General features: G+C 41.7%; 1 protein-coding gene across 1 annotated transcript; it reads right to left on the bottom strand.

Moving 5' to 3' along the window:
- Nucleotides 1-969: 969 nt before the first annotated feature.
- On the bottom strand, nt 970-9,448 carry YARS2 (tyrosyl-tRNA synthetase 2). The gene is made up of 5 exons (XM_007452196.1): nt 8,622-9,448; nt 7,601-7,768; nt 2,389-2,544; nt 1,906-2,076; nt 970-1,290 (listed from the first exon to the last, which is right to left on the bottom strand). Exons 1-5 carry the CDS (start codon nt 9,401-9,403, stop codon nt 1,131-1,133), a joined length of 1,437 nt encoding a protein of 478 aa, XP_007452258.1. The 5' UTR covers nt 9,404-9,448; the 3' UTR covers nt 970-1,130.
- Between the last annotated feature and the right edge of the window lie 5,039 nt (nt 9,449-14,487).

Genomic DNA, 14,487 nt, shown 5'->3' on the forward strand with positions numbered 1-14,487 from the left:
TTTTAGATTTTCATAATTGACTGAGGTATTATTACATCTCCATTTTTTGCATATGAAGATAATGACTTGCTCCAAGTAATCCAGGTAGTAAATAGCTAGAATTTGAACTCTAAAGCATGCTTTGCTGCCTGTAAGATTTTTCTAGAACACATCTGATTGCAAACCATTTTCTGTGTATGTTTGTGCTTCACCTGATGCTCAGGGGAAATAGGGGTGCTATTACCTTCGATATTTCAGATGTTGGAAATAGTTCTGGAGAATCAACTTGCCTAAAGAATGTAGAGCTTAATTTAACTAAGTCTTGATTCCAAATCCTTTAAATTTGACCTGAAAACTTCCCTTACTGGAATGTCTTTTGATATTCTCAAATGATTAGATATTTAGTATATATATTTTGCCTCTATTTTATCTTGTTGGTTACTTAACTTTTCAGTTCATCTCAAGCTGCAGTCTGCTTGGGGACATAAGTTGAAACTTAAAACTAATTTAAAAGTTGATAAATTTATAAGACATTGCTACCTTTTTTTACTGAATTTTAGAAAACAAGGCTATGAGTAAATTTAATTTTATGGAAACACAGTCAAGGGACTGGAAAACTGAATTAGAAACTTTCTGAAAAGTCAAGTACTGACTTTTCTTTTCTTTGAAAAGAAACTATTTCTACTGTAATTTCTAATGCCAGCTGTGGCTTCCTCTAACTTGTCTCCCTTTTTATGGAGAGCTGTATTTGCTTCCTAAACAACAAAAAACCTCTAATGAGATACACACCTGATATAAAAGTATCCACAATTACTTATACTACCTCTTTTTCATTGTTCCTCCTCATCTCCAAAACAGCAAGGACAGGATAGGAAAGACAGTATTTAGTTTTTCATGAAGCATAATTATTAAAATAGAGATTAACCCTAGAAATCATGCTTTTCTGTGGTAGTCCTTAATGTTTAAGGATCAGGAAATAAAATATCCCACTATTACACAAACTTAACCAACCTATACAAATAATGAAATTACTCACACTGTGAGGCCTAGAGTACACTCCATTCTTTGTCTTTGAGTTGCATAAGTGAAGGTATAAATTCGTACATCTTGAGAATGAGTGATGGATAAGTTTGAACGACTGGAAGTTTTCATCATAGCTGAAGCCATTTTATAATGTAGAAGTTCCTTTTTCCTATTTTAAGTAACGAAAGTCCATTCTTAAGAATATGTTGTCCAACAACTAAAACACTCTCAGGATTTGTTACTTGTCTGTGATTTATACTGACTCCACCTTCTGTTATCATCCGATACCTGAAAAATAAAAATGTTCAGTAACTAGATAAATCTAATCACTGTTGGCCACTCCCAATAATACAGATACATCATTATTTCATTTAAATTTCAAAGGCTCTCCTACTGAAACCATTTAGCACTGAATTGTTATCTTCATGTTTATTAGATTCTGCCTCCCCTTTAACGTTCTAAAGGAGAAATTCAATTAATATTTTAAATAGGTTGGGCAACCCCACTACTCCCCAGAATAAAGAGGATACAGACTGAATGTGAGAGGGGTGTGTTTACTTAGGGCCTCTGTTTACTTAGGGCCTCTGTTCTTGTGATCTTCTCAAATTGTGACCATCCCTAAGCTGACTGATCCCAGTGTATTTATACAATAGTGGTCACTTAAACGTAAGCCTTTTCCAATGCTGGAGAAAAAACTGACCAGGTTAGACTAATCAGAGTATAATAATACTAGATTTTAAAGAAAATTTAAGGTATTTTCAGCAGTAAGTACTCAGTTTTCATTTGATTCTCAGACTAACTTAACTTCTACAAGGAATGAGATGCCATTGTCAGGAAAAACACCACCTCTAGAAACACAGGTTGTGAATTGTAACTATGAACCTAAAAGTTAAACAATCTTACCCTCGGGGACCACCTGGAATGGCATTTGCTTTGCGGCACGTATCTAGGACACTTGTTCCAGGGTCAAGAACTAATTCAGAAAATGAAGCTTCTTTAAATAATTCTTTTAACTCTTGATCAGACATGACCTCCAGTGCCTCTATGCTGCTATGATAAAGGGCTTGTGTACACCTGAAAAACACATTTTGAGAGCCACATCATGTTGAGTGCTTACTTAGACATGTGTTCTAACATCCAAAAACCAGTTATGAAGTACGCATTATGTTCCAGATGGAAAGTTTTTCAAACAGCAACACTGATTTTGTATAATTTGTAAGCTTAATTCAGGATAATCTTTCTTTCTAGTAAATGTAGGCCAGTACTTTAAAGCAGTTAACGCTGACAGTCCTTGTTAGTGGTAAAAGATGACTCTAAAACATTGGCTCCAAATGTTCTCCAGTCTCTTAACTAATTAATCAAGTGTTCATTATTCTAAGAGGCCACCTTTTAGCAGAGTCCAGCCCTTCTTGTCCATGAACAAGCTTTGTTACTTCTGTAGCAAGTCGTTTCTGAGGACACCGCTTTTCTGGCTCTTTGACATGCAGCTGCATTATGTGGTCAATCTCTGGAAGGGGCAGAAAAGTGAAGAGCTTCAGGTACCTTTGGGACAAAAAAGAAAATCCTATTAGATTTATATAACATACCTAATTTTTATCTCCAGCTCCCTTACCCTTTAAAGAACATCCTGCTTACTTTAGAACTTATTTTTAATTATGAAATATAACACAGAAATGTACAGAAAATGACAATAATACACACACCACCCTGACTGAAGATGTTACTATTTTGCCATCTTTGTTTCAAACCCTTCCTTTTTAAAAAAGTCATAAAATAGTATAGATATAGATGAGGGCCCCATCCACCTCAGATATATTCTTCTTGCCCCAGAGACAACCACTAATCTAAATTTGTAGGCATCCTTCCCAAGCATGTTTTTATATTTTTGTTTTCTGTGTATGTACTCATAAATAAAACCTGTGTAATTTAAAAACTGAAATATTTTATATGTATCATCTTTTAAAATCTTATCTTTGGTGAAAAGCATAGAGAAATACACAAACAACAGACATAGTTTAATGAATCATAAAGCAAACAGCTGTGTAACTATCACCTGTCTAGGTATACAACACTGCTCCTACCCAAATCCCCTCACCCCTCCAAGGTAACCACTCTTTGGACTTTTCATGGTAATTACTTCCTTGTTTTTATATTTTTACCATCTCAATATGCCTCCCTAAACAGCATCACTTAGTTTTGCCTCTTTTTAGACTTTATATAAACAGAATCATACAGAATATATATTTTTTGGTTACTCTGGCACATCATTATGTTGGTGATTCACCCATGTTGCTGTGTGTACAGTTGCTGAGTACACATTCCTGTTATGAATGCTTTGTAATGTATTTATTCTAGTGTGGATATTTGTGTTGTTTCTACTCTTGGACAGTGGTTGATGGTGTGCACATGTGCACTCATCTGTTAGGGATGTGCCCAGGGGGAGGGACTGCTGGTCACAAGTCATGAGTATCTGACCTGAGTAGAGCCACATATTTTTCCAAGTGGTTCTATACCTCTAATGTAAGTGCTTGACATTAAGCTTTTGATTGCTTAATGCCAAGGTATCCATTTCAAAGACATCAATCTCGAATAAGCATACTGCCAAATGTATGACACAGCTAGTACCAAACCAACCAGATAAGGAACCAGGCTGCCGCCACTCATGAAAGTCCCCTTTCAGAAAGCCCTGGGTAGCTGAGATAACTGCTTGAGTGACCCCTCTTCACCTTTCCCACTCCCTAATTCTCACTCTACGTTTTAAATTAGCCAGTGAAGAGTGAACCTGTGAAATCCTAGGCACCCCAATAAGGTCAGCTCCGGGCCCATGCTCCCTCCTTCCCCATCCTTAACTCACTGTGTGGCCCCTGTAGTGCCATGTGCCCTTCAGAAACTGTAAGTAACAAATCTTTTTTTAAAGTTCCCTGATGATTATTGTTGAGCTGTCTCTTACAATCATAAGGACCACAGCACTGGTCCAGCCACAAGGTTGGCTCTGGCCCAGGAAATGTCTGTGAGGTATCCATCCCCAAACGTCACTGCTGCCATAATTCAGTGATCTCCGCAGAGCAGTGTGATCAGTGATCAAGGCCATATGGTCTAATGAGATGATAGACCACAAATTATACAGACCTTGATTGAGTACTAATGTACATGAAGGTCCTCCACATCTCAAGGCCAAGGAAAGCTAATGAGGGTGGAATGGACCCCAAGGCTATTATCACTGCCCAAGCTGAGGCTCTGAGCTAAAGGCAAGAGGATAATTCCCATAGGTAAGACGGAGGGAGACCTCCCCCTGGGACTGGTGGGTCATAATGGGATTACACTTCCTAACCTGGACGAATGGAACAGCCTTGTAACAGGAAACTATTGGCAGAGCAAAAGGGGAAATACAGTCAAGGCTTGCTGTCACTCTTTGTCCCCCAAACTCGATGGGATATCGTGGGTCCAGTACCTGGTATGATGTTGCTAAACAATGGACAAATATAAATGTCCTGAACATCTTGTGCCAATGCCTCGTAAAACCCCTGAGGAGGTACACCAGCTCCTTGATAATACAGAACCCCTATGGATGCTTCCTGGGTGTTGCTTAGTGTTGCTGAATACCAATATTCCAAGGCTCACAGTGAATGGAAAACATGAGATTAGGCCTGTCTCCTGCTGTGCAAAAGTGGCATGGTCCAGTGGGTTTACCACTTCTGTGACCAGACTCACTCAAGTGACTCCCCTCTTCTAACCCTGAAGAAGTCCCATTTGACTGTGAGTCCAGAGAATTCTTTTTACAAAGTGCTCCCTCTAATCACGGGGTAGTGCTCCTACATCTTACTGGGACTGTCAAAACCATTCAAAAGGCACTGGAGAGCACTGACAGTGTTCCTATGGAGGAAATTACTCATTAAACCACCACTGTACTCAGATATAACAGGTACCAGGCCTTTTCATGTTCTGGAGGCAACGCCCTCACCGCTCACTAATTCTTTGCCACAATCACAATCACATGCAAGTCTGCCACCTTCCACTGGGGCGAGGCACAACAATGTGTTTTGGAAGCTGCCCAGCAGGCAGTCCAACGAGCCCTACCTTTAGTCCCACCTGGCTCCACATTAAGTCAGTGCTTGACCATATCTGACTATGCCCCCTTGGAGTCTCTGGACCAAACATAAGTCTACCTGATTTCCTATGGGGTTTTGGATTAAGTGCCTAACCCCAAAGGATTCTACTGGGTTCTTTTAGAAACTGAGGCCCTAACTGGCCCCCAATCAATACTACTCCCTAACACCCTGGGTTAGAGATGCCTCTGGCAGAAGCTTAACACCACAACTGATGCCTCCTTGGTAAAATGAAAATGGTACCTTCAGGAGAGGGCTAACCTTGATGTCAAAGCCTTTAAAAATTACAGAAGGGGGCTTCCCTGGTGGCACAGTGGTTAAGAATCCACCTGCCAATGCAGGGGACACGGGTTTGAGCCCTGGTCTGGGAAGATCCCACATGCCAGGGAGCAGCTAAGCCCGTGCACCACAACTACTGAGACTGCGCTCTAGAGCCTGGGAGCCACAACTACTGAGCCCACGTGCCACAACTACTGAAGCCCGTGCGCCTAGAGCCCGTGCTCCACAACAAGAGAAGCCACCACAATGAGAAGCCCATGCACCGCAATGAAGAGTATCCCCCGCTCGCCACAACTACAGAAAGCCCATGCACAGCAATAAAGACCCAACACAGCCAAAAATAAATAAAAAGTAGGGAAAACTATATTATGATTCAGAGTTATAATTATATATCTGAAAAATAAAAAAAAAAATTATAGGAGGGTGTAGCTTCCCTCATGATCAGCTCCTTCCTCTTCTGGCTGCTTGGGGAGCCCCTTGGGACCAACTGTCTGAGATGGACAGGGAATCCATATTCTTCACCAATGGCAGCACCACCATGTATGCACTGCAGCTTGCTGGAGGGCTGTAGCATTCCCCCGGTCTCAGGCACCTCTCTAATTGAAGAAGGCAGTCCCGGCTCAGCCCCATTGGCAGGACTTGTAGCTGTTCACTTAGCCCTTAGGGAGCCATAAAGAGGCCTTTGGCAGATCCATATTTTCACAGACTCCTGGGTTATTGCTAATGGCCTCACGGTTTGGTCTGGCCAATGGCTAAGGGACAATTTTCTCATATAAGACAAGCCCATCTGGCCCAGACATGGAAGGAGTCCCCAATTCCTATCATTGTTACTTATGTTTCTGCTCAGACTACCTGCTCTATGCTGGAAGCCATTTTCAACAGTACTGCAGATTCCCTCACTAAGCCACCACACTGCCCAGCACAGACCCTTCCTACCAGCTTGAAAAATGGGCCCACACAACCTTGGGTCACCAAGGAATTAATGCCTTAACAGCTTGGGCTTAATTGAGGGGACTTCCCATCTCCTCAGCAGCAGCCAAAGTTGTGATAGACGACTATTCTCTGCTCCCAAACCAAACAATGGAGGATATCCAGATGGGGACATATTCCCTGGGGTGACCAACCATGCTCCCACTGGCAGGCTGATTTCACTGGCCACTGCCCCCTTCTCCTGGGGCCTCCAGATACGCCTTCACAGTCATTAATACTTACACGAGACTCCTTTGGGCAACTCCCAAATCTCTTTCCTCACTAAGTTTATTCTTGTTCCCTTTGGATCGTCAGACATTACTGACTCTGACCCACTTTACCTCTCCAGAGATTAAACAAAGGGCTCTCCAACATAATATTCTTTGGAATTTCCATCTAGGCTATAGCCCCAGGCAGCTGGCCTCACTGAGCATCACTGGCCTCCTTAAAGAGACACTCCTGAAATTAGTTTCAGGCAAGTGGTCCCCCAAATGGACTGAACTCTCGCTCCAGGCCCTCATCTTGTTTAATTCTTGCCTCCTGGGCCTTCCTACCCTATATACCAACTGTTATGCACACATCCAAATCCCACTTTTGGTCACCTCTGGCAATCCTCAAGCGTTTAACCTCCAAGAGAACTCTCCATTCATGTAGAGTTCTTTATTTTTGCTCAATAGTGGTTTTCAATGTTCTGCAGGCAAGTATTATACATTTAAAACTTTTTAAGAATTATTCCTAAGTTATTTTGATGATAGTTATGTCAAATGATATGTTTTTGAAAAATTCACTCCTTTGTTACATGTGTATTTTTCATTAATTTATATTCTTCTAAGAGTTTAAGATATTGTGAATTAATAAGAAAATCACTTTAAAAAAGGACCTTCAAAAGGATCTTCTTTTATGTTAAAGAAAAGGAACTTTAGAGAAAAAGGTAAAATAAAAGTCAAGTTTAAGATGAAAGGAGTAAAAAACTAGAATATGCAAGCAATAATGTCCTAAGAACCTGCTAGATGTAGATCACAAACTTGGCTCTAAGTTTTCTAGCACCCACAGTGGTTTTCTGCTTTAACCAACAAAAAGTGTTTAACTACAATGTTCTGTGATGTACTAGCCTTAAATAGAATCTACGTTAAAACAAACAAAAAAACAAAAAAACTATGAAGGGTACAGAGAGATTCAATGGCTAAAATTTATCATGAGCTTTAATGAACTTAATTTTTCTCAGCACACAATTAAGAACTCACCTTTCTACCAAATCATCTTGCTGCCTGACAAAAAACTGATACAATTCAAAAGGAGATGTCTTATCTCTGTTTAGCCACACAGCGTTGCCAGCAGACTTTCCCAGTTTCGCTCCAGTTGTACTTGTAATTAGAGGAACAGAGATTCCAAATACATCTTCTCCAGTCAACCTATGCATAAAGGAGAACTTTATTATGTGCTTTAAGCTCAAGTGGTCGTAGGTTCTGCTAATCATTCTCAGATTTCAGTCTGGTTTCTTGCTCTAAGAAAACCTCCTTGACCTCCTAAACCTGGATTCTTGTCCATCTTACTGCTTTCACAGCACTCTATTTTGACATTTGTCATTCTGAGCTGCAATTGAACTAGTGACTATGGGCGAGCCAAGGGGAAGTGCTGCATAACTGGGGCCTAGACATTTTTTAAAGGTTGGGTAGGAAGGGGAGAGAAAACTGGGTAAAGAGGAGTCAGGTAGAGACACTAAAAGAGGTGTCTTAAAGGGATTTTAAAAATCAGTAGCACATGAGCTAGTCCTGTAGTTGATCTCCCTCAAGAAAGTGCCACTGAAATCTACATTATTCGCCAAATATTTGGTGCTGAAAAAAATTTTTTTGAGATGCCAACCAATGACTAACACTTAGCTTCACGGAAGGTGCAGAGCAAAGCAGAGACTACTCAAAGAGGCCCAGTCACGTTCAGGTTATAAATGAAGACAAGCAGTCTTTCAAATCAGAAACACAGAAAAAGCTTCTTAAAAGCAGCAAACACATACAATCCGAATCCTGACTAGGAGGGTCTATTTCTTGCAGAGCTATATAATATGTCCCATACCTAATACCATTACTTCAGCCCTTTAGTTCTCATTAGCCAGTGATATTAAATTAATCCCATTATGGACCCTTAATGGAGATAGAACCAACAAGGGCAGGAACGAAGGGGGTCATTCCACAATGCTAACAATGCAACACAGGTTATTCGTGTGTAAATTATTTGGTCTAGGATTTCTCCAGGTCTAAAGGCGCTTACTTATGGATGAACTCGTATCCGGACATGATATTGCCCAGCTGATCAGATCCACCCAGCTGGACCCGGCATCTATAATGCTGGAACAGGTAGTAGAAATCATAGGCCTGGAGCACCTGGTATAGAAACTCGGCCAAACTCATGCCTTCGGAGCTCTTGAGCCGAGTCTGCACGCTCAGCCGGCTTAGCAGCGTGCCCATGCGGAAATGGCCGCCCACTGCCGCTAGGAAGTCCACCAGGTCCTGCTTCTGGTACCACGCCGAGTTGTCTAGCACGGTGAAGCTGCCCCAGGTCCGCCCATTAGCGAAGAGCTGCTGGTGATTAGCTGCCAAGGTTTTGAGCCCTTGGCGCAGGGCGCGCGCGTTGCTTTGCACGCGCTCTGCTTCCAGCGCCTCGCGCTCCTTGGTACGGCCGCTTGGGTCTCCCAGGCGCGCCGTGGCGCCGCCCACCAGGGCGATCACGTTGTGGCCCGCTCGCTGGAAGTGAAACAGGCCCAACAGCGCCAGCAGATGCCCCACATGAAGCGAGTCGGCCGTGGGGTCGAAGCCGCAGTAGATGGTCTGGGGAAAACTGCCCGCCGTACCACGGTCGAAGAGCTCTGGGAGCTCTGTCTTCGTACCTCTCTCAGGGAAGAACTCCTTGAACAGACCCCGAGCCTTCTGCATCGCCAGGAACCCCTGAGCGCCCGAGTGGGCCTCACGCAGCCCCAGGGGTAAGACCCCTGACAGGCCTGGGGTACCAAGCCCCTGGCCACGGGAAATGCACCGCAAGATGGGCGCCGCCATGTTAGCGGCGGCACGAAGAGAATGCTGGGATCTTAGAGGCCCACCACACCCCTCAGTGCCCGCCTCCTACAATTCCTACGGAATTTACTTGTGCTTTTTTTCTGCGCATGCCCACGTAGGGCGGGGCGGTTAGTTACGGAGCTCCGCAGCCTTGGAGTTCTGACTACCTGGGTGCAGTTACCGGTTAAAGTCTGGTCACCTTAAGTACACTAAAACTTATTTCCTCATCTGTAACTTGGCTATGTTTATGATAATAGTTCCTATCTCAGATGGCTGTTGTGAGAATTAAGAAGGCACCTGGCACATACTGAGCGTTCTAAAATATTAGCTTTTGTTTAAACTTTCACGTAAAAATAAGTTGTGTTGCGCAAGTTGTTTGAAATCTCGGTCCTATGCAAAAATTTGTTCACAGAAGTTGTGAGGGGTCAGGAATTGGTTGAACCTCATGGAGAGATACGGGGTTGGCGTCGAGACGCAATTTCGTAATGCTGATTTCCAAATGGATGAGAACACCTCAGCCCCCAGTATTCATTAGCCTGTCCAGGAGGTGGCAGTCTTGTCCAAGCTATAACGAGATAAAATTCAATAAATGCAGAAAGCCCCGTTTTATTAATTTATTTCAATTACAAGTAACCAAGTGGGACACAGCTTTGGCATAAGTGGATTCAAATTAGTAATCACATTGGCACAGCAATAGCCAGGTGCTAACAGTTCTCCAAGCACTAGGGATAGGGGTCTGTCTGGCAGCTGGCTGGCAGGCATCCAACTCCAAAACTCCATTTTATAGTCTCGTTTCTGGAATCACTTGCAGTGCCAACTGTCTTAGACAGACTTTCCTGGGAAAGAGACTCTAGTGGGAGATTTGTGTGCAGAATTATTGGGGTGTGCCCTTGGAAACGACATCTGTACTGAAGTGATGGAAGCAGGGTTGGGCAGAGGGAGGAGTTGCTCTATGAACACTTTTGCAATAGAGGCTTCAGGCAACCCCCATAGGGGGCTCTGGAGCTGGGATTTCCTTTCAGAGTCATCCTGATTAGAGGCAAGGGGGCATGCCTTTGTACCCTGTTATTGACCTGTCCTTAAATGTGGAATGCCCCTGCTGTGAGTCATCAGCAACCAGTACTCTCAGCGGCTGGGAGATTAAGTGCCTTGGTCCTGAAGCAGGCATCTGGGCCATGCTCCAAACTGTTCCCTAAAGGATCTTTTCCATTTCTTAACATTATAAAGTGACTTAACAGAATGAAATATTATTTTAAAAAATTAGTTTCTTTGTATATGTGATTATCAATGAAGTGAGTTTCTCATTGCCAAACAGTAACTTCAGTAGGAATTTTAGATACTTATTCATCAGGCTATGTATTTGTATCCCAAATCCCATAATTTTTTTTCCCCAAAACACATAAGCTGAATGATTTAATTTAATATCAGCAAGAGCCAAACTGAATCTTGATAATGAAAATGAAGACACAGCAATATTTTCCTCCAGAAAATGAACATTTGAAGGAAGAAACATTTCTTTAAAAAAAGTTTATTTGTAAAAGACAGCCTCTTGCAACAAGGTTTTGCATTTATATTTTCATTCTGTCAAAGTGCTATTTTAAACTGCATTGAATGTAATTCATTGACTGTCTATCATTATCTTCCTGCCTCAGTTTAAAAGATGCTAGATTAAAAAATATTTACAGTTCCTTCTGGTCCTGAAGGAACTAAGCAGGGCATGTTCTAACTCTCATGTTGCTATTCAAAATATCTTAAAATTTGCCATCATAACCAGTTTAGCTGCAGTCTTGTTTCACACCACTTTGATCAGGGACATATTTCAGTATGTGTAGCAGGAAATTCTCCTGAGCACACAGCAGATGGTGCTTCCTATTTAGTACCTAACAGGCAGGAAGATTTGAACATTTTCAAAGGAGTATCTTTCATTCTTGAGGTTTCTGGTTAATATGACAAGTAACTATCTGTGACTTTTACAGGTATGTTAGTAATTTTATACCAAAAACTATGACTTCATATTGTGGTTTAGTTACTTAGTCACTTCAGGAGATCATACTTCTTATAGAACTATACCTGTTTCACCATTCCTTGATTGCCTGTGCTTAATGGAGAAGAACTTTTGTGTACAATGAAAAATAGAAAAATTTTATGTGACATTAGAATTTATTATAAGGTCTTTATAGATTTGAGTTCTGCTTGGTGTCTTCTTAAATTTAGTTGTATTTCATGAACCGGTAGTTCTGGTTCTCTGGTACAGAAGGTAGTATCAGAACAGGAGCTATGTGAGACTTGACAGTGGCTCAAGAACAGCAAGTTATTTCCTTTTAATAATTTGTCTTGGTGTAATAGGAAGAGTGCAGCTTTGTCTAAAAAACGGAAGCAACTGAAGAAGGTGGGACTTTTAAATCTTTGGAATTATATACATGGCTGAAATTTTATGACGCTGGAACTTGATTTGAGCCTGGGGTGAGTAAAGGGCCACAAGTTGATTCTTGCTGGGTTTTTTGGCTTCAAAAGTGAATGAATAATGTTAAAAAGTATTTTAGAAAATATGGTTTATCTCAACTGTGATAACGAGGTTAGCTAACCTTGAATTAGGGGGACATGTATTTCATAATTACTCTTTCCTGAAACAAAATGCCATATAAATATTCATTTTGAAGGGATCTATATTTTATACGGTTTGATTTTCAAAATGTAAACAATTATAAATATAATAGCATTTAAAAAGCATAAAAAGAGTAAAGATTAATAGTGTTTTAACTGGCCTCTCACAAGTTATGCCCTACAGTTTAAAGTTAGGCACTCCTACTTAATTCCGAAGTGTTTATCTGTAACACGGTACATATTCAGACTATAACAAAGATCTGCCTGGGGCTGAAATATGAGCTTATCTAAAGGTCACAGCAGAAAGGAGGATGAGGAATTCTGATCATTATAATTACTATAAAATATTGTTCTTACTTGTGTTTCCTTTTTTCTCCTGGAAACTGCAAGTATACGTTTGTTCTGGAACATAAGTGGTGACATAGGATGCAGAAAGAAGTGGCTAGGAATAGGGAATAGAAATTGTAAGGTATTTAGTGATGGCCTTCCTTCCAGGTAAAGTATTTCCACGATATTTCTATGTCCTACTACTTGAGAAAAGAAAAAAATAATTTCTAAAGGCTGGTTTTGAGCCTTTGTATAGTAATTAATGTCAGTCTGCCTCATAATTTCATCTTCTCTCATGGCTTCACTGTTGCCAATATTCTTTTTTTTTTTTTTTTTGCGGTACGCGGGCCTCTCACTGTTGTGGCCTCTCCCGTTGCGGAGAACAGGCTCCGGACGCGCAGGCTCAGCGGCCATGGCTCACGGGCCCAGCCACTCCGCGGCATGTGGGGTCTTCCCAGACCAGGGCACGAACCCGTGTCCCCTGCGTTGGCAGGCGGACTCTCAACCACTGTGCCACCAGGGAAGTCCCGAATATTCTTGAAACACCATAAATCCTAAAGAATCCTCCCACCATGTCCACCCTTACCTGCAAGCCAACCCTTCCCATTTCATTCCAAACAAATTCCTTCTAGGAAGTTTCCTTTGCATTAGGTGGGATGTTTTCACTATCCAAGTTTTCATATCCCTAAAATATATTAAAATGTGAAATCAATAATGCTCACCCTCCTCACAAGAAAGTCCATTAAATTTGATTAAAATTATAAATTTATGCAGATCAAGTGCCTTGAAACCTAGTCTACATCCTTTTATTGAAGTGGCTCTGATGCTTTTTGAGTTGGTGGTCATGGTCATCTTAACATCCAAACATTTTTCAGAAGAGATTAGTTCTTTGAAGCTGTTGGTTGCAGGAGCATATTAGACCAAAAAACAAACTCCCCAGAAACCTGTTACCAAATGTGAATTTTCTTTCTGTACTGGAGTTTAAAGGACACAAACAGGTGTTCATTCTTTGTTATGTTACTTTCGTAGTCAGTGGAATAACCTATAGGGTTCACAGTTGCTTTAAGTATATGTACCTGATCCCATACCGATGTGGCTGGATAATATTTTGAGATATTTATGTTTTTTTTTTTTAATCCTTCATTTTCCCCTTTCTATTCTATCCATTTAAGCTGACAGGAAGTTCCATGTGTCAGTGCCTGGGGGAAGTCAGGGAGGAGTGCAGAATAAGTCTGGAATTTTTGTGGCTTTTATTTCCAAAAGTCAAAAACCTAGAGACAGGCTAAAGTTTGAGGAAATAAGCTTGGAGAAAGTGACAGGATTCTCCTTGTTAAGGAGGGCCCTCATCCTGGGCAGGAGAGCCTAGGTTGTTGGCCCTGTTTGCAAGAGGAGCTATGCAGTGCTGCCTGGCCTCAAGGAGATGGTCCTGATGTACCTCAGGCCTGGGGTTCCTGGCCTCACCAAAGATGCCTCTGCTCCATTTGAGACAGGGTAGTGCCTCAGCACTAACTGGAGGCCTCAGAGAACTGCCGTGGGCCTGACTGACAAAGATGGCTAGAGTGATCAGAATAGGTTGGAGATTATTATTTCCTGGGACTCATGAAGGATGATCAAATTTTGATGAAAACCTGGAAGGGGAGAGAAAGGAGCCCAATGATGATGGAGAAGCAATTTTCCACCATTGTAGTTGTTAAGGACTCAGAAGTTTGTTCATTCACTTAACAAATTTTTATTAAAAGTATTCAATGAATCAGGCCCTGTTCTAATGGCTCAGACACATTCATGAACCAAAGAAAGATCCCAGCCCCAGTGGAGATGAAATTGCTTATGAAGTTATGTTTTGCTGAGTGGCCCTATTCTTCACCAACTTGCTTTTTCTGACCCAGGGTCCTTTTCCACCCCTAGGCCTTGGAGCAGAGAGAGGGAATGACTCCAAAGTTATTGTTCCAGGAACATGCAAGTTAGGATGGGGCTATGGAAGAGAAGCATTGTGAAGAATATGACAAGAGAAGGACATCCCTTGTGGAAGAGTGATGTAGAGTTAAAGGGATCCTGGGCCAAAGAATTCAAACTGTTCTTCCCCTTTCGGGCTGCACTTATGTCTTCCTTCACAATTGCAGCATTGAATTTTTTTCCCTAAAATAACTCTTTCC

The sequence above is a fragment of the Lipotes vexillifer genome, unplaced genomic scaffold (assembly GCF_000442215.2).
Source record: "Lipotes vexillifer unplaced genomic scaffold, Lipotes_vexillifer_v1.1 scaffold1, whole genome shotgun sequence".
NCBI classification, from domain to species: Eukaryota; Metazoa; Chordata; class Mammalia; order Artiodactyla; family Lipotidae; genus Lipotes; species Lipotes vexillifer.

Bases quoted from the DNA above. Each gene is read 5' to 3' on its own strand.
- YARS2 (XM_007452196.1), bottom strand. From the start codon at position 9,403: ATGGCGGCGCCCATCTTGCGGTGCATTTCCCGTGGCCAGGGGCTTGGT. The intron at 2,077-2,388 runs GTGGCCTCTTAG...TGTGTTTTTCAG, and splicing joins GGGCTGGACTCTGCTAAAAG to GTGTACACAAGCCCTTTATC. The intron at 1,291-1,905 runs GTAAGATTGTTT...TTTATTTTTCAG, and splicing joins ATTCCAGGTGGTCCCCGAGG to GTATCGGATGATAACAGAAG.